At 38.5% G+C, this 25,173-nt stretch overlaps 2 protein-coding genes across 3 annotated transcripts in view; one reads left to right on the top strand and one right to left on the bottom strand.

Annotated features, from left to right (window-relative positions):
- DYNC2LI1 (dynein cytoplasmic 2 light intermediate chain 1) overlaps positions 1–25,173 on the bottom strand; it is a 128,730-nt gene that overhangs the window by 42,738 nt on the left and 60,819 nt on the right. Inside the window, exon 1 of one of the 2 annotated variants that reach the window (XM_072635742.1) lies at positions 1,989–2,198. The exons of the other annotated variant lie outside the window; for it this stretch is intronic. Within the exon in view, the coding sequence (XP_072491843.1) occupies positions 1,989–2,021 (33 nt within the window). The 5' untranslated portion in view covers positions 2,022–2,198. Of the gene's footprint in view, positions 1–1,988; positions 2,199–25,173 lie in introns of those variants that run through there. 2 annotated transcript variants of the gene reach the window in all.
- ABCG5 (ATP binding cassette subfamily G member 5) overlaps positions 2,290–25,173 on the top strand; it is a 31,704-nt gene continuing 8,820 nt past the window's right edge. The window contains exons 1-11 of the mRNA XM_072635748.1: positions 2,290–2,616; positions 3,260–3,381; positions 15,705–15,841; positions 16,294–16,392; positions 17,075–17,207; positions 18,640–18,779; positions 19,164–19,293; positions 20,493–20,706; positions 20,877–21,082; positions 22,702–22,840; positions 24,691–24,876. Of these exons, the coding sequence (XP_072491849.1) occupies positions 2,474–2,616; positions 3,260–3,381; positions 15,705–15,841; positions 16,294–16,392; positions 17,075–17,207; positions 18,640–18,779; positions 19,164–19,293; positions 20,493–20,706; positions 20,877–21,082; positions 22,702–22,840; positions 24,691–24,876 (1,649 nt within the window). The 5' untranslated portion in view covers positions 2,290–2,473. The remainder of the gene's footprint in view (positions 2,617–3,259; positions 3,382–15,704; positions 15,842–16,293; positions 16,393–17,074; positions 17,208–18,639; positions 18,780–19,163; positions 19,294–20,492; positions 20,707–20,876; positions 21,083–22,701; positions 22,841–24,690; positions 24,877–25,173) is intronic.

The following is a 25,173-nucleotide window of genomic DNA, read 5'->3' on the forward strand; positions in this document are numbered from 1 at the left end:
TGGGAGGGGAGGGATACTGGGAAAATCTATGAGGGTATAAAAAAGACACAGGAAAACATATCTATACACCCACAGATATGTATGTATATATTATACGTGTGCATGCATGTATATACATATATGTGCATAAATACATACACATACATATACACATACCATATACACATACACTTACACTTACACATACACATGCACATACACATACACACTGTCCTGAGTGGGCAGCATGATGCCTGGTAGTACAGAATGGAAGAAAAGGTAAGAACTTTCAGAACATCTGGAGAAGGAAGAAAAAGGTGTGTTGAGCAATAATAGCTGAAGGAGGTGGAGGGCTTGTGTTAGAGACAAGCCCCTAAACTAACTACTCTGGGGGGGATGGGATGCCACCCATCTTCATATCTTCTGTAGGTCTAGCAACCCCATGGGTTATCCCATCACCCCTTGCAGGTGCCCTCACTTTGGAGACCTCTATCCAAGAGCACCCAAACAAGAAAGACTCAGATCTGTTCATTGTTAGATCTTCAATGGGCACCCTCATTTGACAAATGAGGAAACAGAGGCTCAGGGTTGTTGACTTGTGTAGGGCCACATAGAGGTGTCACAGTCATGATTTGAGCCTAAGTCCTCGGACTCTGAATCAAGCATTAACTCCTCTGTCTCACATCATGTCATCCAAACCATTCATTTTGTAGATGAGAAACCATAGAGGTTGGGTGACTTGTTGGAGATCATACACGGAGGGGATGAGCTGGAACTCAAACCTTGGTGTTTTCTGATTTTCAATTTAGCGTTTTTTCCCACTGGCATCATAGGGCCTCCACCAAAGACTTTCCGTAGAGAAAAGGAGGCTAGAAATGGCAGTGCTCATCCTAGGGGACCAGATGCTAAAGTCAGAAGCGGTGGTGGGATAGGAAGTGTTGTATGAGTTGGCTTCCACGGTCCCTTCAAGTTCCAGGTATATGATCATGTGGCAGCTAAGTAGTGTGGTGGATAGTGTTGGCCCTGAAGTCAGGAAACCTGAGTTTAAATTTGATGTCAGACACTTAATAGTTGCATGACCCTGGGCAAGTCATTTAACCCCTCTCTGCCCCAATTTCCTTATCTATAAAATGGAGATAAAAATAGCACCTACATCCCAGGGTTGTTGTGAGGATAAAATGAGATGATACTTGTTAAGTGCTTTGCAAATCTTAAAGCACTCAACAAACACTAGCTGCTGTTATTATTATTAATTGAAGCTAAGTGGGTCCTTTGGTGCTAAACCCCTCCCTCTTTCTCCAAGTGCTGGGAGTGCTAGTAGTCCAAGTCCCTCTAACTCCTATCCTTGTTCACATTTAGTCTCTTCCATATCCCAGAAGGGAAGTGTAAGATCAACCCTTTGTGTATCAGCCAGAAAAAACAAAAGTGACACAATTCGGGTGGATGATTGCTTCCCGTTTCCTCTCTCTTCTCCTTTTTTGAAAACAAGCCCCAGGTTCTGAACTTTCCCTTACTTTTTGCTCTGCCTGTGATCTATGGGAGATATTTTAAGACTTATCATTTTGAAACTGATCCAACAAAAGACCTTTTCCACAAAAGATCTTAATCCACAGTCTCACCCTCCAGTATATTTCCCACTTTTGCTTCTAAAAGCATCATAAAACAAAATCAGGGGTGTTTGGGTGGAGGATTCGTCTATCAACTCCATTCCTCTTGCTGCTAACCGAAACACAAAATAATCATCACCCACTGCCTGGGGCAGGCTCAGAATATTCAGTTATGACCTGAGTAACCCAGCCTAATCCTTAAACCAACTCCAGAGTTCTCTTGAGCCACCTTTCATTCCTGTGTTGCCACAGGGGATAGACTTTGATGGTGTGACCACATACAACGATCTTAGGAGGACTCAAGGACAGCAGAGTTGCTCTAGCTGGTAAGGCTGGCTCTCCTGTTGATAAACTCTCTGAGACTCTAAGCAAACAGATACATCTGTTCAAGACTTCACTTACCGAGACATCCTCCTCGATAGAGAGATTCTTCATTTGGCCTGGTAGGGCAGGGTGGCACCTGCTTCTCTTTCCTCCTGTCTTATGATTCTTGGATGAGATAGCTTCCCTTTAGAGGGGATGACTCCCTTCTCTTTTGCTTGAATCCAGCTGGCCCTGATTCTACCTGCTATCTACCCTCTGCTATCCAAATGTTTCAGGGGGCAGAGTACTGGCATACGCAGGCATTTTCTTCTATTCTAGAGATAAGGAAAATTTCCTGGCTAAAGGTACATCTGATAAAGAAAGCTCTGGCCAGGCCCATGCTCCCCCTTACCCTAGTTGGGAGACTGATCAGGAGAAAGCAGGTTGCCCCTGGCTTCCTCTTCATTGGCATTTTGTGAGCCCAACAAGGCATTCTGTGACTCAGTTGTTGCTATTTTTTGCTGTATTTGCTTACCAGCAGAAGGCTGCCTCAAAAACTACCAGTCTTCATTGCCTCATCAGTGATGAGGCACCAACTTTTAACAGCCATAAGGGGCACAAGAAATGAGACTTGGAGCACCAACCAGAACCCTCCAGAGGAAGCTGCTTCGGCACCCATGCAACCCTGCCATAGGCTAAGCATTCACCAGGTTTCCTACACTATCAGGTAAGGGATAAATGGAGATCTACTTTGCCTTTCTTTACTACTTTGAGCTGGGACTTTTCTTGGCTCTCCCCACGGGTGGATGCACTAAGAATGTGATGGGAATCTGTGGTGTAGGAATGAGAACATAACAGAGAAGCACAGGAAATTCTGGGTTCCATTTCTGCTACCATTCCTTGGTCTCTAGGTTCTGGGCTGTTGACAGTGATGTAAGATGGTAGGTGGCTAATAGCCAAGAGTATGTGAAGGCAACAGGCCAAGGGTTCCTCCCTAAATGGGTGGAGGAGTCTGGTGGAAAAATGGAAGTGCAAATAGATCCAGCAGTCTACCTCCTCTAGAAGAGGGTTTGCTACCAAAATTTGGGGCTAGATGGAAGTGGCCAGTGATGATTGCTCCTCTCTTATCCTGCTTCAATCAGAGTCAATCTATGGCAACTCAAAGCCTAGCTTTCTCCACTGGACCAGGCTACACATATACACAAAACAAAGAGGCCCAATGATAATGGGTAGGTTTGGGGGAAGGACTAAATTGGATGTGCTACATGAGTCAAGATGCTTCTAAGATAATGAATGGAAGCTGAAAAATTAGAAGTGTCTCTTTGCTGGTTCTCAGTGCTACCTTGACCCGAACATTGTTTCCTTTCAAGCGAGCGTGTTGGCCCCTGGTGGGACATTGGTTCATATTGGAAAAAATGGACCAGAGAGATCCTCAAAGACATCTCCCTGTATGTTGAGAGTGGGCAGATCCTGGGGATCTTAGGAAGCTCTGGTAAGTTGGAAATGTTCTAAATGTCAAACCAAAAGTATGAAGAAGAATAAGGAGCTGGTGGCGATGTGGCTAGTGGTGAAAAGTGGATTGAGGCTTAAATTACAACAGGAAGACCTTGGGTTGGAGAGCAGAAGGAAATTCCTGATTGTAAAGGACCTAATATAGTATAATCTGGGAGATATTTTGATTAATGGTTATTATTTTAAAAAGCTAAGCTTGACTCTGATCCACTCAGAGCTTATTCTTTGGCTAAATATAGGATTGATTTCTTATTATATTTTATCATGGGAATCTGAGAAATCTTTTTTTTTATTTTAAGAATATATTGTTATCTTTTTTATAGTATTTTATTTTTCCCCAGTTACATGTCAAGAAAATTCTTAGCATTCATTTTTACAAGATTTTGCATTTCAAATTTTTCTCCTTCCCTCCCCTCCCCTCTTCTGAAAATGGTAAACAGTTTGATGTGGTTTATACATGTACTATCATGTAAAAATTATTTTCATATTAGTCACAGTTGTGAAAGAAGGAAACAAAGAACCTATGAAAAGAATAAAGTGGGAAAAAATGCTTCTTCGATCTGCATTCAGAGTCTATCAGCTCTTTACTTAGATATGGACAGCATTCTCCTTTGAGAGTCCTTTGTACTTGTCTTGGATCATTGTGTGACTGAGTCATTCATAGCTCATCATCACACAATGTTGCTGAGGCTATATTCAATGTTTTCATAGTTCTGTTCATTTCACATTGCATAAGTTTGTACAAATCTTTCCAGGATTTTCTGAAATCTGTCCATCATTTCTTATTGCTCAATAGGATTCCATTACCTTCCTATACCACAGCTTGCTCAGCCATTCCCCAATTGATAGGCATTTCCCTCAATTTCCAATATTTTGTCACCACAAAAAGGGCTGCTACAAACATTTTTGCGCATGTATGTCCTTTTCTCTTTTTTATGATCTCTTTGGGACCTACTGGTGATATTACTGGATCAAAAGGTATGCACAGTTGTCCTTTAGGCATAGCTCCAAATTGCTTTCCAGAATGGTTAGATCAGTTCACAACTCCACCACCAGTGTCCCAAAAAGGATATTTATCATTTTCCCTTTTTTTGTCATATTAGCCAATCTGATAGGTGTGAGGTGGTACCTTAGAGTTATTTAAATTTGCATTTCTCTAATCAAAAGTTATTTGGAGCACTTCTTCATGTGCCTATAGATAACTTTGATTTCTTCATCTGAAAACTGCCTGTTCATATCCTTTGACCTTATATTGGTTGAAGAATGGCTTGCATTCTTATAAATTTGACTCAGTTCTCCATGAATTTGAGAAATGAGGTCATTATCACAGATACTTGCTGTAAAGATCATTTCCTTTGTAAAGTACTATAAAGATCTGTTTTCCTTCTAATCTTAGTTGTATCAGTTTTCTTTGTATAAAAACTTTTAAATTTAAAATAATCAAAATTATTTATTTTGTATTTTATAATGCTCTCTATCTCATTTGGTCACAAATTCTTTCCCTCCCCATAGACTGACAAATAGATTATTCCTTGTTCTTCTAATTTGCTTATGATGTCACCCTTTATGTCTAAATCATGCACCCATTTTTACCTTATCTTGGTGTATGATTTGAGATGTCAGTCTATATGTAGTTTGTGTTCTATTGTTTTCAAGTTTTCCTAGTAGTTTTTGTCAAACAGTGAGTTTTTAATCCCCAGAGCTGCGGTCTTTGGGCTTATCAAACACTATGTTACTATGATCCTTGACTGCAGTGCCTTGTGTACTGCACTGATCCACCACTCTACTTCTTAGCCAGTATCAGATAGTTTTGATGATCACTGCTTTATTATATAGTTTCAGATCTAGTATTGCTAGACCTCCTTCTTTTGTATTTTTTTCATTAATTCCTTTGATATTGACATTTTAGTCTTCCAGATGTTGTTATTTTTATAATTATAAAATTATATAAATTAATATGTAAAATATTATAAAATCTATAAAATAATTTTTTGGTAGTTTGATTGGTATGCCACTGAATAAGTAAACCAGTTTGGGAAGTATTGTCATTTTTGTCATATGGTTTGGCCTACCCAAATTGATATTTTTCCAGTTATTTGGATATGACTTTATTTCTGTGAAAAGTGTTTTGTAATTGTGTTCATATAGTTCCTGGGTTTGTCTTGGCAGGTAGACTCCTAAGTACTTCATATTGTTTACAGTTATTTTAAATGGAATTTCTCTTTATATCTTTTGCTGCTGGGCTTTATTGATCATATAAAGAAATATGGATGATTTATGTGGGTCTATCTTACGTCCTACAACTTTGTTGAAGATGTTAATTATTTCAAGTAATTTTTTTTTAGTTGATAATCTAGGGTTCTCTTAGTATACTATCATATCACTTGGCAAAGAGTGATAGCTTTGTTTCCTCACTGTCTACACTAATTCCTTCAATTTCTTTTTCTTCTCATATTGTCTCAGCTAACATTTCTAGTACTATATTGAATAATAGCGGTGATAATGGACATTCCTGCTTCACCCCTGATCTTACTGGGAAGGCTTCTAGCTTATCTCCATTACAGATAATGCTTGCTGATGATTTTAGATAAATTCTGCTTATCTTATAACTCTCCTTTTCTTCCTGTTCTCTCTAGTATTTTTAATAGGAATGGGTGTTATATTTTGTCAAAAGCTTTTTCCACATCTATTGAGATAATCATATGATTTCTGTTGATTTATTGATATGGTCAATTATATTGATAGTTTTTCTAATTATTGAACCAACCCTGTATTCCTCGTATAAATCTTACCTGGTCATAGAGTATTCATTCTTGTGAAAAACTGCAGTGAAAATCGCCTTGCTAGTATTTTGTTCAAAATGATATTCATTAGGGAAATTAGTCTATAATTTTCTTTCTCTGTTTTAGCTCTTCCTGGTTTAGGTATCAGATGCACCATATTTGTATCATAAAAGGAGTTTAGCAGGACTCCATGTAGTCAGTCCATTTATATAGTATTGGAATTAATTATTCTTTAAATGTTTGATAGAATTCACTTGTGAACCCCTCTGGCCCTAGGTGTTTTTCACTAGGGAGTTCATTAATGGCTTGTTCAATTTCTTTTTCTAATATAGGGTTATTTTGGCATTCTATTTCCTGATCTATTAATCTGGGTAATTTATATTTTTGTAAGTATTTATTCACTTCACTGAGATTGTCTGGCATATAATTGGGCCAATTATTTTCTAATGATTGCTTTAATTTCTTCTTTATTGGTGGTGATTTCACCCTTTTCATTTTTGGTTTTCTTCTTTCTTTTTTAAATCAAATTAACCAATAGGTTATCCATCATATTGTTGTTGTGGTTGTGGTTGTTTAGATTTAGTTATTAGCTCAATAGTTTTCTTACTTTCAATCTTATTAATCTTACCTTTGATTTTCAGGATTTCCAATTTAGTGCTCAATTGGGAATTTTTTGTTCTTTTTCTAGTTTCTTTTAGTTGCATGCCCAATCATTGATCTGTTCTTTTTCCATTTTGTTGATGTAAGAATTTAGAGAAATAAAATTTCCCCTAAGAACTACTTTGATTGCATCTCATAAATTTTGACATGTTGTCTTATTGTCATTCTCTTTAATGAGATTTGTACCTTGACCCACTTATTATTTAAGATTAGATTATTTAGTTTCCAATTAATTTTTTATCTATATTTCCACTGCTCTTTGTTGAACATAATTTTTTATTGCATTATGATCCAAAAAGAATGCAGGATTCTGGTTTTTGATCCATTCTGTGATCTGCTTCTGTTTTATGGGAGAATTCATCTCATTCACATTCACAGTTATAATTACTGTGTATATCCTTCCATCCTATTCTTCCTCCTGCTGTCCTCTCTCTGCTTTCACCTTTTTCCCTCCTCACCAGTGTTTTGTTTCTGTCTACCACCTCCCCTGATCTGTCTTCCTTTTTAATCAGTTCCCACCCCCTCTTACTTGATCTCCTCCCCTCGTAGTTCCCTTTTGGGTGAGATAGATTACTATATTCAACTGCTTGTGTATATTATTCCCTCTTTGAGCCAATTCTGATGAGAGTAAGGTTCAAGTGATGCTCCTTGCTCACCCTCCCATTTCCCCCTCCACTGTAATAGGTTTTTAGTGCCTCTTCATGTGAAATAATTTACCTCATCCTACCTCTCCCTTCCTTCTGTACACATTGTACTTCTTTTTCTTATCCCTTAAATTTTTTTGTGTTATTCCCTCAAGTTCACCTTATACCTGTACCCTCTGTTTATCTATATTCCTTCTATCTGTACTATTAATGATACAATTTTTAAGAATTACAAGTATCATTTTCCCATGAAGGGATATAAATAGTTTAACTTTATCGAATACTTTATGTTGTCTCTTCCCTTTTTATCTGTTTATGCTTCTCTTGGATCTTTATATTGGAGGTCAGATTTTTGGTTTATTTCTGGTCCTTTCTTCCTGAAATCTCGAAATCATTCTATTTCATTAAATGACCATTTTTCCCCCTTGATGTATAAGGGGAAAAATGCTTAGTTTTGCTGACTAAGTGATTCTTGGTTGTAGTCCTAGCTCCTTTGACTTCCAGAATATCATGTTCCTTGACCTCAGATCCTTTAACGTTGCAGCGCCAAGTCTTGTGTAATATTGATTGTGACTCTCTAATATTTGAATAGTTCCTTTCTGGCCACTTGTGGTATTTTTTCCCTTAACTTGATAGTTCTGAAATTTGGCTGTAATGTTCCTTGGAATTTTTATTTGGGGATCTCTTTCCTAAGGTGATTAACAGATTCTTTGAATGTCTATTTTGCACTCTGGTTCCACGACATCAGAGGACTTTTTCTTGATAATTTCTTGAAAGACATTGTCCAGGTCCTCCTTTTGATTATGGATTTCAGGTAGTCCAGTGCTTCTGATATTGTCTCTTCTGGTTTTGTTTTCCAGGTCAGTTGTTTTGGTTTTTTTGTCCAATGAGATATTTTGCATTTTCTTCCATTTTTTTCATTCTTTTGATTTTTGATTGATTCTTGATGTCTCATAGAGTCATTAGCTTTCACTTGCCCATTTCTGACTTTTAAGGTACTGTTTTCCTCAATAAGCTTCTGTACTTTCTTTTCCATTTTGCCAATTGTACTCTTTAAGGAATTGTTTTCTTCAGTGGATTTTTGCCTCTCCTTTTCCATTTAGCCAAGACTACTTTTTAAGCAGTTTTCCAAATTGTTGACTCTTTTTTCATAATTCTCTTGCACCTTTCTCATTTCTTTTCCCAATTTTTCTTCTACTTCTTAAAAGATTTTTTAAGCTCTTTTTTGAGATCTTCCCTATGTTCTTTCTGGGCTTGGGGTTTTGCTCATAGGTCTTTTGATTTTGTTGTCCTCTTCTGAATTTCCCTGTCACCATAATAACTTTCTATGGTCAGATTCTTTTTTTGGTGTTTTCTGCTCATCTTTTTTTTTTTTTTTGTTACCTTTTTCCTTTCTTTTAAATTTGAACTCTGATCCCAGGGTGGAAGGTGCTCTTTCTCAGACTTCTTGTGCCAGTGGCTGCAGGTCCTGACTGTTTACCTGATGCTGTACTGAGGTTGCCCTGAGGCCCACAGGGGACCCTCCTGTCTGGTGCTGTGTTGAGGGGGTGGGGTAAAGGGTGATTGGCAATGCTGGAGGCCATAGGGACCTGGCAGCTAAATTGGTGCTAAGTTGGGGTCCTAGTGGTATTAAATGATGTGTGCTGAGGTCTGGTAGGGTTTTCTATTTTTCCCCAAGGTTACACTGAAGCCTGTGGAGGTTAAGTCACTGGAGGATGCCCGTATGCCCAAAGTCATACCTGGCCTCCTGAAGATGCCTATTTGCCTAGAGCTCCACTGAAACATGTAGTAGTTCTTGGAGCTGGGGTCTGATAGTTCCCCTGGCTATGCTAAGGCATGGTGGGGGTCCTGATGTTGGCATTTGGCTACTCCACTACACTGAAGCTCAGTATTTCCCACTGTTTTGCTGAAGTGGGACTTTCTGCTGGTTTGCTGGGGTGTTTCCTGTCCTGGACTGTGCTCTCCTTTTATAAAAAATATTTTTATTAGTATCTTTGTCACTACCCAATGACCCACATCTCCCATGAACTACAACAAAGAGGGATAGTTAAGTAAAACAAACCAATATGTTGGTTATGTCAAACAATGTCTGCCTCATTCTACACCAGTATTTCTTTAAAAAAAAATTTTTTTTAACAGTATTTCATCTGCTATAGGCAGAGAGGAGGTAGGCTGCTTCTCTCTCCACCAGTCTTCTGAAGTCAAGATTGCCCAAGGCAGCAACCAGAAATATGATATGTTTCAATGTTGTTTTCTTTATTATGGTCATTCTATAGATTGCTTTCTTGGTTGTGCTTACTTTAATCTGAATCAGTTCATACAAATCTTCACTGAAGTATGTTGTCTGGACCAACAGTGGCACACTAAGGACCTCTAAGAGATCTGTGGGTTGCTCTCCTATAACATACATACATACATATACATATATATGTAGAATGTATATATAATGTGTCTGTAGTGTGCATATATTTACAGATACATTACATATGTATGTACATATTATAGGAGTATATTATATATGTTTATGCATATTATTTGAAAATGCCCATCTTTGTATTCTTAGCATGAATTAATCACTCTATTTAATGGATGAATAAGTAAAAAAAATATTTTTTTATTAAGCTCTTACTATGTACAAAGCACTGTGCTAAGTGCTGGGAATACAAATAGATAATTCACTACAGTCCTGGCTCTCAAGGAGCTCATACTCTAATTGAGAAAGACAACATTTAAAAGAAAATTCAGCTGTGGAATGGCTAGAAAGGTTCAGAAGTCCAAAGAGGGAAGCAGTGGTATGGATGGCAAGGTCTAGGGGATCTTAACTTCCATAAGTAGGTCAAATGACAATGCTGAGGGATTGCATGTTCTTTTCTGATGCCTGAGCTCTACCTAATATTCAGTCTAGTGAGGTTGGAAAAGACTAAATGCCAGGTGAGCTACAAGATGTGGATTTCTTTTTCCTTACAGCAACTCACAAAGACCATCCACTAAGGAATAGGGGAGCTATAATTAGCATAGATGGAGGGAGCTTCCCACAGGTTTTTTTAAAGTACTTATTGATATTTTTTGTTTCTTACATCATCATAGTTATCCCAAGTATCTTTCCCCTTCTCTCCCTCTCCCTTACAGCCATCTCACATGACAAATACCATTTTTTAGAGAGTAAAAAAGAGCACAATTGATTGATACATTGAAAAAGACTGAAAACATGTACAGTGTGTAACATCTATGGACTTCCCATCTCCATGAAGGGATAATTTGGGGGTATCTTCTTATCCTCTTCATCTGAGTCCTGTTTGATCTCTATAATTTTGTTGTGTCTACTTTTCTTTTTTTGATGGTAGTTCTTTCCATTTCATAGTCCCTTGTGTATACGGTTTTCTTGTATCTACTGACTTCGCTTTGCATCAGTTCATATGGATCTTTTTGTTTCTCTATACTCATTTCAGACATCATTTCTTATATACTACAATTTGTTTAGCCATTCCCCAACCAATGTACATCTATTTTGTTTCCAATTTTCGCTATCAAAAAGGTGCTGCTATAAATAAATACTGAGATATTTTTCCTGCTTATCAATGGCTTTCTTGGGGTACAAAGCTAGTAACGAAGCATTTGGTTCAAAGAGTATGGACATTTTGATCACTTTATTTGCATAATTTCAAATTGCTTTCCAAAATGACTGTACCATTTCACAGCTCCACCAACAATGTATTGCTGTGCTTATTCTTCTACAACTGCTCCAACATTGACTATTGCTAGTTTTTGACATTTTTGCCTATTTCCAAGGTATGAGATATAATTTCAGGGTTGTCTTGGTTTGCATTTCTCTTGTTATTAGTGATTTGGAGCATTTTTTCATATGGTTGTGAATATTTTGCAGTTCTTTTAAGAACTGTCTGCTCATATCATTTGATTATAAAATGTATTTGTTAGGGAATGGCTCATTAGTCTCATATATAGTTATTATCTATATATCTTGGATACCAAACTCTCATCAGAGAAATTTGATATAAATATCTTTTCCCATTTGACCAGTTCTCCTATTATCTTAGATTCATTAATGTTGTTTATGCAGAAGCTTTTGAGTTTCAAGTAATTAAAACTATTTTTATCTTTTTCTAATTGCTTCTATCTCTTATTTGGTTAAGAATACATCTCCTAACCATAGTTGTGAGAGGTATATGATCTGCTTCTCTTCTATTTTTTTTTAGTAGGATCTTTAATATTATGGTTGCAGATTCATTTAGAATATATTGTGGAATGTGGCAGGACCAATGTTGAAGCCTAATTTCTGTCAGAATGCTTTGCAGTTTTCCTGGTGGTTTTTTATCAAACAAGGAGTTTTTCCCTAGGTAATTTTACCTTTTCCACTTTATTGAACACTGGGTTATTGAGTTCTATTGTGTTGGAATTTCTCTTGTCTAATATTATCCATTGATCTATCTTTCCATTCTCTAGCCAGTACCAGGTGGTTTTCATGACTGCTGCATTACAATATAGTTTGAACTCCGGAAGTGCTACTCATCCCGAATTCTGTCATAATTTCTTTTAATATTCTCAATCTTTTGTTTTTTCAAATGAGTTTTGTTATTTTATCAAGTTCTGCAAAGTATTCCCTTGGTAACTTGATTGGCATACCATTAAAAGTGTAAATTAATTTTGGTAGTATTACTACTTTTACTATTTTGACACAGCCTAAGCACTGAATAGTCCTTGAGATATTTAAATTCCTCTTTACCTCTTCACTGAGTACTTTGTCTTTAAACTATAAAAGTCTTTTGGGTGCTTTGGGAGGTTAATCCCCAGATATCTTATATACTGTGTAGTTATTTGAAATGGGATTTCCCTTTCTATTATTGCTTCTTGTGTTTTGTTATTATGTAGAAATGTTATAAATTTGGGGGGATTTATTTTGTATCCTGCTACTTTGCTGAAGAAGCTGTTGTCTCAATTAGTATGTTTACTGATTCCTTAGGATTTTCCAAGTAAGCCCTCATGTCATCAGTAGAGATGGCTTTATCTCTTTTTAATCTATCTTTATTTCTTTAATTTCTTTCTCTTGTCTTATTGCTATTGCTAGCATTTTGACAACTATATCTAATAATAGTGGGGAGAGTAAGCATCCTTCTTTCACTTCTGTACTTACTGAAAAAGGTTCTAGCATATTCCCACTGCCTATGACGATTGTTTTTGATTTTAGATAGATCCAGCTTACAGTATTTTTAAGAGTCCTTCTTTACCTATATGTTGTAGGTTGTTTGTATTTTTTTAAAGTGCTGTGCATTGTCAAAGGCTTTTTCTGCATCTATAAAGATGATTATGAAGTTTTAGATTTTTGATGATTATGTTGATTGTTTTCCTAATGTTGAACCATCTTCGAATTCCTGGTATGAATCCTACTTGAATTATAATGACTGATTTCTTTGATAAATTTATGATTTTGTTTAAAATTTTGAGTTAATGTTCACTAATGATATTGACCTATAGTTTTCTTTCTGTGTTTTATCTCTCCCCAGTTTGGGTATTAAGACTATATTTGTCTCATAAAAGAAATCTAGTAGAGTGCTTTCTTTCTCAAGTTTTGAGAATGATTTGTGAATTATGGCTACTAACTGTTCTTTACAAGTTTCATGGAATTCTATAAATTGTCCCATCAATTCTTGAAGCATTGAAGAACCATAAAATTGAATTTAAAATTCAGAAGTTTCACTAGCATCTTAACGTAGCAACACCATTCTTCCCATCTTGGTAGTAAGGAACAGTTGGGGGAGCAGCCTATATTCTTTGTGGCTGTTTAGAAATTTCAGTTTCATCAGATTCATCATGACTCCATCTGGAGTTTTCTTGGCAAAAATGCTAGTTTGCCATTCCCTTCTTCCAACTCATGTAACAGATGAGGAAGCCGAGGCAAACAGAGGTAAATGACTTGTCCAGGGTCACACAGCTAGCAAGTGTCTGAAGCTAAATTTGAACTCACAAAGATGAGTCTTCCTGAGTTCAGGCCCAGCATGCTATCCACTGAACCACCCAGATGTCCCAAGTCTTTAAAAATCTGTAAATCAATGTCTCATGGCCTTTAGGGTTTTTGTTTGTTTCTGCCCAGATCTATGATTTCATGGATATAGGGAACTTCCCACAAGGAAATTCCCTGTACCAATACAGATCACCAGCTGTTCTGTAACTTATGCTGTTAAGAAATCACTCAGGGGCACCTGGATGTTAAATGACTTCCTCCAGGCTACACAGCCAGGATGTCTCAGAGGAAGTACTTAAACAGAGATCTTCCTGACTAGGATGCTAGGTATCTATCCACTACACCACACTGCCTCTCAAGATTCCTAGTTATTAGTTTCATCACCTTTAGGGGGTTTGTATAAGTTGGCTCTGGAAACTTCCCTCCATATGTGGAGCATATTTTCATAGACTGTCACTTTACTGAAGGCAGGGTTCATCCCTATATCCTTTGATGGACCTCATACGATGTCTTTCATAAAGAAGATACTTAAAAAAATTTTCTTGTATAAATAAAACCTATGTAGCCAAGAACAGAAGCAATGCAGAAAATTGGAGGAAAACTTTCATAGACAATCTCTCAGATAGGATGTGATTGGGTTGAAATATTGGCTGTGGTATAGGAAATGATGAGCCACTTGATTTAGAAAAACATGGAAAGACTTAAAGGAAGATGCTATGCACTTTTGGAGAAAGAGATGACAGGAGGAAATACGCATGGTACAGTCTTACATACATGTGTATGATTATAGATATCTATGCATATGTATATATTTCCATGCCTAACTTTAGCCTTCTTCAGGGTGGGAGGAGGGAGCAAGGGGGAAAAATAAAGTAAAAAGTGTACAGCAGAGAACAAAAGAAAGACTAGAAGGAAGTAAAGAAAAGCCGGACAGCTTTGAAAATTATGTGTATTTATTATATAGGTTTTCTTGAAATGGAAATTTATTGTTTTGTATTGAATCATCTCTCATAGTCTGCTGTGTACATGGCAATTTTTTTCTTTTCTCATTTTGTATTTAAGCTTAAAATACTAATAAAACAGTAGATACTCAGTAAATACATATTGAATGATATTTACTCCCTTGTTTCCACAGCAGCAGGAAACCTCTGAGATTCCCCTCCTTCATTCTCTCCTCTACATTTCTGAGCTCATTGATAATAGCAGACTCTGGACTTTTAGCCCAAATGAGAGAGATTATCCTAGACACCCCTCCCCAACCCTCCCCAACCCTCCCCTGACCCCAAGGACAGGACTTAGAGAAAACAATGAAAAATACTTTCTCACCACAAACTTCAGGCAAGTTTGTAGAAGCAGTCCTCTTAGGAACAGTAAGTACCTCTTATTATTTCTGGTCATGTAAAATTTGCAGCACCAAGTGGAGGCTTGTGGACAGAACAAAACTTGTGTTTCAAATTGCTCACAAGTCAATGTCCCACATATTGCCACTGGCTCAGACAAATTCAAAAGCAGGAATGTTAGTGCCCCATCAGCCTGATAGTCTAAAACTTAATGGAAGCATCTGGGTGAGTTCTGAGGTTCAGAAATATCAAGTGACTTGCCCTTGATCACAAGAGCAGGATTTGACCCCTGTCTCCTCTCAGTCCAAATTCAGCACTATCCGTCGCAATATGCACCTTCTTACTAATCCCTCCCCCATAAACCAATAACCAAATAAAAATGACCAATAAACAACAATTACTACTATTTATATCATACATCAATTTAAGGTGTGATATTTGTTCTCACAACAGCCCTAAAGGGTAAATAATACAAATAAAATTATCTCCAATTTATAGACCAAAAAACTAAGACATAGAAAGATGAGGAAATTTTGTCAGTGTCACACAACTGGTGTCAGATCCAAGACTTTTAACTAAGAACCAACACTTTAAAAAGTGCTAGCAGCATATCCTTCCTCATACCATAGTTTGTATCCTGGTAAAAGAAAATGGCTTATGCCTTTAGTTCTGTTTGATACATGAGTTAGCAACGGAAGTCAAGAAGAGACCAGTGGGCATTGCAGCTAAAGCATCTTTGTAGCAGGCAAGGGTTTGGGAGTTGTCTGGGATGGACTGAAAAGGGTTTTGGTTTTTGTTTAGTTCTGGTTCATCTTGGTTGGCAATGAATTCTTACAGCAAACAATAAATGCGAATCCCTAGAAAGTAGGTGGATGAGGGTGTTTCTTCTGCCTTTACAGGTTCGGGAAAAACGACTTTGCTAGATGCCATATCTGGCAGATTAAGACGCAAAGGTACCTTCCTTGGAGAAGTATGTGTGAATGGGCAGCAGTTGAAAAGTGAGGAATTTCAAGATTGCTTCTCTTATGCCCTTCAGGTAGGGTTTCTGCCTTCTCTGATCTCAAACCCACAAAGTATAATAGTCAGAGCTGAAGCAGAACCCTGAAAATCTGATATCTTTTTTAAAGCTTAAATTCTAATATTTTATCAATATTCTTCTTAATGTACCATCTCAGAAAATACCTTTGCTGAAAAAGCTAACTATATCTGATTGTTAACGGAAGGATACTGCTAGGGGCTCATAAGAGACAGTTTTGGAAGCCCAGCTCCTTAGGGTCCTAGAATCCTGAGAGTAGTAATCAGCCATCTTGTGGGGGAATCTATTGATTCGAGTGGGAATTAGGGAGGAAGTCTTGGATGGCAAGAATTGTCTTGCTTTTTTTTTATATCTTCAGTGCTCAGTACAGTGCCTGCCACATAGTAAGTGCTTAATAAATGCTTTTTATCATTCATTCATTCATTCATTCCTCTGCCCTACCACTGCTATAGAATGAAACCTTGCTGAGTAACCTCACAGTACAAGAGACGTTATCCTATACTGCAAAACTGGCCATTCGTGAGGGCTCCAAAGACTTCTTCCAAAAAAGGGTGAGTGGCTCTTACAGGGTCTTGGCTGAAGAGTTCATTTCCCAGTGATGTTCAAGGGACCCAGCCTCAGAGAAACCTGCAGCTTCTTTTCTCTAGGGAGAGTCAAAGAGCAGCAGGGTAAGTCAAGGTATAATTGGGAGGTGGTGGCTCAGAGACTTCAGCAACCTCCAGTGGTATCTGCAATCCTTCTCTTCCTCCGTACATATACGCATGTACCCCTACTTCACTTGCTCCTCAGTTTCAAAGACTCATAAAGTCTAAAGAGAATGCCAAAGTCATCTCAAAGTTTCAGTTCTGGCCCTCTTCCTGGTTTAGCTCATACCCTTAGCTCTGATCCTGATCTCACACCCATTTGGAGGGCTACCTTGGCTATCATGACTATTTTTCTGCAAGGAGAAAGCTAAGAATTTTTCCTCAAAACTTTGTAGCAGGCTCAAAAGATGCAAAGAAATTCGCATGAATTTGGCATCACATAACCAAGGGCAAGAAATAATGTGAGCTGGTTTTGGGATCCTTCCTCTGTGATGGCAGGAAAGAACCCATTTCAAATTGATTTGACTTCTATTACAATTCTACTGATTTCCTGACTCCCACAGGGGTGTGTGATGGATCTTTTGGGCAAAGTTTCATAAATGGAACAAGTAATGCTCTTAGTCCTGCCTGGGCTTTGTGTCTCTTGCAGGTGGAGGCAGTAATGGCAGAAATGAACCTCAGCCATATTGCTAACAAGTTGATTGGAAAACAAGCCTTTGGGGGAATTTCTAGTGGTGAGAGGCGCCTCATCTCCATTGCAGCCCAGCTCCTCCAGGATCCTAGTGAGTATGCACCAAGATCTACACAAGAGCAGGTTCCTGGAGGGTCTCTCATGGTATATCTAGTTACTACCAGTTCATCTACAGGGCTCCTGTTGGGCTATGTATGTTTACAAAATTTAATTAGTTGGGATTCTCCAAACTGGTAATCCAAATATTTTCCAAATACCATGGTACTTATTATTTTGGATTATTGATTTCTCTATCTCCAATTTAAAATACATATTGTAAAAGGGAGCTTTGGACCTTCATGGTTGTATTTTAGTGTTAAATTGGCAGGAAGTAGATTCAAAGAACCCCACATTTTGCATGTCCCAAATGCATGTCCCTCATTCTTATCTTACCCCCAAATCTCCCAGCTGTGCCAGGTTTTTTGGGAAAAATCCAATGAGGATTGGTGTGGAAGTGATCTTTTGTGGAAGGGACTAAGGGAGAAGAGAAACCCAATGCAAATGTTATGTTTAATTCCCCCTGCCCAGGCTGATGCCAATTGTCATTCTGATGAGCCCTATGGGAGCCAGGTAGCAGCCACCCTCTCTTAGTGGCAAATTTTTTACTCTTCCATTGAGAAAACTCATCTCTATAATTCCTATCTATTCAAGCAATAGTAAGACTTTTGGTTCTTCAGCTGGTCCTTATCTATCAGAAGGAAAGAGTAAGAAAAACACAGTGAGTTTTCTTCATTCAGGAAAAAAAAAAAATGAAATACTCTCCAAAGAATCAGACTGACATGCTCATTTAATTCTGCTGCACCTCAGGCCTATGAGCAGGTAAAATTGTCCTGATATGAAATTCTAGTCTTCATTAAAAATGCATGCAGGTTTTAGAAAGCAGGTGAAGGTTAAATTTTTGCTACTTTAAAGAAAAATCAGTCTCTTGCTTCTCAGCTCTTTAAGATCAACTTTTCTAATCATAAGTTTATAGACTTAGAGCTGGAACAGAACTTAAAGGACATACAGTCCAATCATTTTTAAGACCCAGAATGGTTAAAGGTCTTGTCCTTGTTATAGAGGTAGTTCTGTGGCTTACTCTGCACTTGTCCAGGTTCCAAATCACCTGGACAGATGACTGGTGAAAACTAGATTTCTCACACTGCTCTCTCTAGCCCTGCCTTCCGCACTCCTTAAAAAAAAAAAAGTGCTCCCATTTGTTTGGCGTTTTTCAGTTTACAAAGCCCTCTATGGAGAATCTTTTGTGACTTCTATTCAAAGAGGAAGTGCGGGCCTTTTCAGGATGGCTTGTCTCCTGGGTCAACAGTAGAAGTTCACTCTCTTCATTTGGACATTGGTCTGATTTATTTCTACAAGTGGGTCAAAACATTTCAATGAGAATTCAATGATAATTCAATTTCAAACTTCATCACACCATCCCAAGACTCAGCCCTTGACTCTCAAATCTCACTCTAGTCAATGTCTTGGTCCCTTTCTGCCTACAGAAGTGATGCTGTTTGATGAGCCAACCACAGGGCTGGACTGTATGACAGCAAATCAGATTGTAGTACTTCTTTCTACACTGGCCCGCAGAAATCGAATTGTGATCCTCACCATCCACCAGCCGCGCTCAGAACTGTTCCAGGTAAGTTACCTCATCTCTTGTTGGCCACTGGGATGAGAATAACAGCTCTCTTGCTTCTTGGGATGTGGGCATTGTAGGGTCCGCTCCCTAAATACAATCCAACCTCCTATAGCTGCTTCACTGGTCTCCATATGAGGCAGCAGGGTCACAGACAAGAACCTGGCTTCTGTTACACAAATAGTCCCTCCCCATAATAGCTCCTGACAATTCCAACTGGTGCTATGAAATCAGAAAAATTAAGAGTACACACTGTTAGCAGTGGCAGTCAAAACTGTGAAGGATAGTACTATGTGGATAGAATCTATAAGGGACTCTTTCATAACTTATTTTGGCTAGTGCCATCTTAGCATAATTAGACACTAACCCAGTCTATTGTCCAAACAGCTGTTTGATAAAATTGCCATCATGAGCTGTGGAGACCTGGTTTTCTGTGGGGCACCTGTGGAAATGATTGATTTCTTCAATGACTGCAACTACCCTTGTCCTGAACACTCAAACCCATTTGACTTTTATAGTAAGTTACTCTTTTTTTTGCCATCTCATCACAAATCCTTGTAACTGAAAGCATCATGATCTGCTAAAATGACTCCCATGTCTTCTTTGGTTCTTTACCCTGCCGTTCAAGGAGATGGCTCAGTAACATCTATTTGGCCATGATAGCTACAGAGAGGGAACCTGACTAAAAATATTTATCTTCAAGATAAAAGTGAATAGGGGAATCTGTCCCCACCAAGCTCTCATTTTAAGTGGAGAAAAGTAAATCTTCTATGAACTAGAGGTGGTCCTCTATGTCAGAGTGGAGTATGGGACTTTTTTACTCTTGTCTGAGTCATCATCGTGCAACAAAATTCAATAAAAAGAGTTTGTCTTTTAGGAACAATGATGCCTCATTATTGTTGGTGTTCAAAAATATATCGATCCAAATCTATTAGCCAAATGGCAGCCTCACTCCTACATCAATCGGCCTTTGCAATAGGCAAAGGACTAGCTTTGTATGTTAGCTGAGCTGCATAGTTTTTAACTGTGCAAGGGTGTACCATGTTGGAGGGGAAAGATGACTGGCTTGAGAATCAAGCAATCAGAACTTTGGGACTTCTAAAGTGGGGTATAGTGGAAAGTGCATTGGATCTAAGACTTAGAACATTGGGTTCAAATCCCAGCTCCTCTAATTACTGCCTTTGTGAGTTTCATGTGAAAAATTAGGTAACTGAATTAGATGTTCCTCTGAGCTCCAATTCTCAGGATTCCGTGGTCTAGTCCCAGGTTTCCCAGTGACTTTATGTGGAACCTTGGGCAAGTCAAGTCAAATCATTTTCTGGTCATAGCTTCCACATTTAGAAAATGTCACTTAGACTAGATGACTAATCTCCAAAGTCTCTTCAAACACAATATTTTATGAATTTATGATCCAACTATAGTACTTATGGCAACTCCATATGAAAATCCACCTGGCTATCTTCATTAAATAAAGTCCTAATTATTTTTCCACATGCACGTGACATATCTGGACCTATTTTCAAATGAAATATTTCTGAAATACTGATGTCTATGATGCAGATAGGACTAGAGCATTAAGACTGTATGGTAATAATCCTGATTATATAAGATTTAGGAGATGATTTTGCTTTGATTGGATGTGAAAAACTATTCACTGTTAATTTAAAGAAACATGCAAAAATTAAAGTTGCTGATTTCTTCTTGGGAAAATTCCAGTGGACCTGACATCAATAGACACCCAAAGTAAAGAACGTGAACTAGAAACCTACAAGAGAGTGCAGTTGATTGGGTCTGCCTACAAAACTTCAGTAATTTATCAACAAACTTTGGAGAATATAAAAAGAGTAAAACATATGCAAGCACTGCCACCAGTTCCTTTTAAAACTACAGATTCTCCTGGAGCCCTCACCAAAATGGGCATCATATTGAGGTAAGGGCTCCATCAGAAACCACTAGATTTGAATAGAACTTACTTGCTAATACTTTGATCTTACATTTAAAACAATATAAAATTCCTTCTGTACTTCCCTCGGTCTTTCTACATGGTATCTGAATAGCATTAAAACAGAAGAATTAAAAAAAGTTTACTTGGACTTTCAGGAAAATAACGAGAAACTTGCTGAGAAATAAAATGGCAGTAACCGTGCGACTCATTCAGAATGTGGTCATGGCTTTGCCCCTGATGTTCTTTATTCTTCAACTGAGTAGAGATGCACTAAAAGGTGCTGTGCAGGACCGAGTGGGCCTTCTTTACACATGTGTGGCAGGGTTACCATACACTGGCATGCTCAATGCTATCTCTTTCTGTAAGTATACCCTAAGACCAACATTACATAGAGGAAGAAGAGGTGGGGAACTATGTGATGGTATAATTTGAGGAAGGTCTTTCTTCCCCTAAAGAATCTTACTTACCCAGTTTCCATGATGCAAAAATTCTACCACTAAATAATGACCATATCTTTTGAATTTAGTATTATTCTCTATAAAAATCTATTCTTAAAATACTGGGAGGTGTTAACAACTTATTAATACCTTACTCTAATTATGAATTATCCTATCAGATTTCTTATGTCAGAGGGTGTAATAAAAGGGACCTTTTGCTGGCACTGAAGCACTGAGAGCCCTTAAATGGGAGTAAGGAGGGTAAGTGCTTAAAGGTAGGAGAGTTTGATGGGAAAAAGTAAAGAAAGAAGAGCTAAGGGGCATGAAAGACAAATAGCCTACTTGTTTGTCCAGGTGGTGCCATCCATGGGTTCTATATCTTAGAGCTCAAAGGCCTGCAACCAGGGTGTGTTAAAGTCAACCCCTATTGGCTAGCTGATTGTTAAATCTTTGGTAGGAGCATGTACACCTTGGAAACTGGCAAATGCTATATAAGTCAGAGTTTGGTTCATGATTTGATTTTGAGACTTAAGACAGAGAAAATATTAATAATGACAATTAAACTTAAAAGTGTGTTGTACATTTTCTTTTTAAAAGTGTGTTTTCAGAGAGTCATTTTTTCCTCATGGCCTCCACCATATCAAACTTTTACATTCTTATCAGAATTATTTTGGGGCAACTACAGCCAGGATTAGCTGCCTGATTTATTCAGGCATACGGCAGTTTGAAGGAGCACTAAAGGATAGCCCTCTAGTTTAGAGTGAACTCCTTATGGGTACAACCAATAAACAGGGTCTAAAAACTGAGGTGTAGTGAACACCTTGTGTTTCCCACCATCTCTACACTCAGATCTGCCATATCCTAGTAATGAGTTTGAGGACAAGCTATTTGGAATCTAGGCACATTATCCTTTTTTTTCTTTTTTGTTTGTAGGGAAGCACCAGGGTCTTATCTTGTACTGTGTTTGTATATATTTCCTATTCAGATAGTGAAACTGCTACTTCAAGTTAGAAGAAAATAATTTGGACCATTAAATTAAATTAATTAAAATTCATATTCTGTGCAGACAAATGCAATAATTCAATGCTATTCTAGCATTTTAGATATGGAAGAGACCTTAGTCCACTCTTAGTCTGCAGATGAGGAAACTGAGGTTCAGAAGAAGTGATTTGCCCAAGGTCACACAGGAATACATAAGTAGCAATTCACACCCACTCCAAAGCCAGCGTTCTTTCTAGCACTCCAGGAAAAGAGGTTGCCTCTAATCCTGTTTCTCAGCTCTGCACAGGGGAAGATTGAGAGACCCCTAATCCACTGGACTTTGAGGACCCACAAGGTGCCACATGGGTGCATCCTGACCTCCTTTCTTCCCAAATGGAGAAAGGGCACTTGCATCAGTGAACTCCTGCCTGAAGTACAATGTCTTTCCCAAATAGTCTTCATCTGCCAGTCTTGGTACCCCTGAGCTCAGTTCAACTTCAGCCTGCCCCCTTTTCCTTAGTCCTTGAGTGATTGACTTATGAAGACTACATTCCTTGCACAGTTCCTGCTTTACGGGCCGTCAGTGACCAAGAGAGTCAAGATGGTTTATATCAGAAGTGGCAAATGCTGTTGGCCTACATCCTGCACATTCTTCCCTTCAGTATCCTCAGTGTGGCAATGTTCAGCAGTGTGCTCTATTGGTAAGGATGTCAAAACCAAGATCTTTGTGGTGTGTTTTCCTAGCCCATAAAACTCAGTCTCAGTGTCCTTAACTGTGAAATGGGAACAATAATAGCACCTACCTCACTCATTGTGAGGATCAAACGAGATGATATTACCATTCCTGGTACAAAGTACGTGCCTTATAAATGGTTATTCCCTTCATCCTTCTCACCCCTGGATAAGACAAGGTATTCTTAGACATATGAGGATCTGAGAGAGTCAAAGGAAGTCCTTTGAGGGAGGGAGTCCTCCAGTAACAGCCTCTCTCTATCTGATCAGACAACTTGTTTTTAATAAATTTAATTAACTGTTGGTTTGATGGGATATGGTAGCAAGCAAGCATTCTGCCAGCAATGGGGAGGTGGAGGCAGAGAATGCTAATAAGTCAGCTTCCTGAGGGTCACACCTCTATGAACCAAAGAGCTCCTGGGTTGTTCAACTGAAAGCTGGAGAGAAGAAACTCCACTGGAGGGGGAGGGGGAGTTAGTGATTAAGTATATCACATTCAGAGAGCATGAAAGATAATTGATGTTCAGAAGTCAAGCATTAAAAATCCAGACCATAATTTTCTTTTTCTATCTTTTTCACATTTCAATTTACTTATTTATTTTAGTTTTCAACATTCACTTCCACAAGATTTGGAGTTCCAAATTTTTTCCCCATCTCTCCTCTCTCCCCACTCCCAGACTGTGTGCATTCTGATTACAACTTCCTCCAATCTGCCCTCCCTTATATCACCCCTCCCCCTTTTCTTATTCCCTTCCCCTGGAAGAAGTCTATTCATTGAACGGATGTATCTCAATCAAAGTGAGATTGTGATAAGACTTTAACTTGCAAGGGCCAGGGTCTCCCATTGCATCCTGGGCCATCTCCAATCATCCTGATGAATATCAGGTCACTGGACCCAGATGGTTCAGGAAAATAAAGTGAGGCTGGTGACCTTGCACAGCCCTCCCTCACTCAAATCAAAGTCAACTGCAAGTCATGTCATCATCTTGAGGTCATGGTCCTCTTCAAGAATGAAGGTCAAACACAATCCCCTTCCCCTGTATTTTCCTGTAGGGTTAGATAGTTTTCTATACCCCATTCCATTCAATCCCACACCACACCACACCCCCATTTATCTATGTCTCCTTTGACCCTGCCCTCCTCAAAAGTGTTTGCTTCTGATTAATGCCTCCCCCAATCTGCCCTCTCTTCTATTACTCTTCCCTCTCTTTTCTCCAGACCATGATTTTCAATAGGGTAGCTGTTAGCCAAGTTGCAATGAGACATATTTAGGTATAACCAGTGTCTCTACTGATTGAACATTTTCCAGTTGTTGAAAAATACTACTGCAAACTGGTAATAGGTGAGCTCACCATTGTGCCTACACCAATAGAAACAACCCACAGGAAAGAACTACTGGAAATGTTGGTTTTCTTTTGCCTCTTTAATTGGAGTGCTTCCTGTCCTGGAGACTCCTTCAACTTACCATCAACCATGACTGTTCCGTAGGAGGCATGATATAATAAGATTATTGACCGATTTTGTTGTTGTTTGGTCATTTTTCAGTCATTTCGACTCTTTGTGACCCCATTTGGCAAAGATACTGACATTTCCTTCTCCTGCACATTTTACAGATGAGGAAACAAAGGCAAAAAGGATTAAGTGGCTTGCCCAGGGTCATACTGTTAGCATCTGAAGACAGATTGGAACTCAGGAAGAGGTGTCTTCTTTATTCCAGGCCTGGCACTCTATCCACTGTGCCACCTAGTTGTCATTTTCTTGACCAATATACACTCCCAAAAGAGAAAGCTGCCTTAAAAGCAAGGGTTTGTCTTTACAGGTCTGTGGGTATGTACCCTGAGGCGGCCAGATTTGGGTATTTCTTTGCTGCTGCCTTTGTCCCACACCTAATTGGTGAACTTCTATCACTCGTACTGCTTGGTGTGGTTCAGAATCCCACTGTGGTCAACAGTGAAGTGGCATTGCTGAGTGTTGCAGGAATCCTTGTTGGGTCTGGATTTTTGAGGTAAGAACTTTGTCGGATGAATGGATGACTTGTCCAATCAACAGTAACCTAATAATTTGGATGTTGCACCTAAACATGTTCTTACAGTGAGCTAACTTATTATTGGTAATTGCAGAGAATATTGCCATAAGGCAGGTCTAGATAGCGACAGTTCATCAAGTCTGACTAAACTGCAATGTTTATTGCACTATTTATTCACTCGTTATAAAAGTCACTAACATATAATTATCCAGATACAGACCCAAACCAGTATCTTCCTCTTCCTCATATGAACCAATGAGCCAATTTGAAACAGGT

The sequence above is a fragment of the Notamacropus eugenii genome, chromosome 1, assembly GCF_028372415.1.
Source record: "Notamacropus eugenii isolate mMacEug1 chromosome 1, mMacEug1.pri_v2, whole genome shotgun sequence".
In the NCBI taxonomy this organism is placed as follows: domain Eukaryota; kingdom Metazoa; phylum Chordata; class Mammalia; order Diprotodontia; family Macropodidae; genus Notamacropus; species Notamacropus eugenii.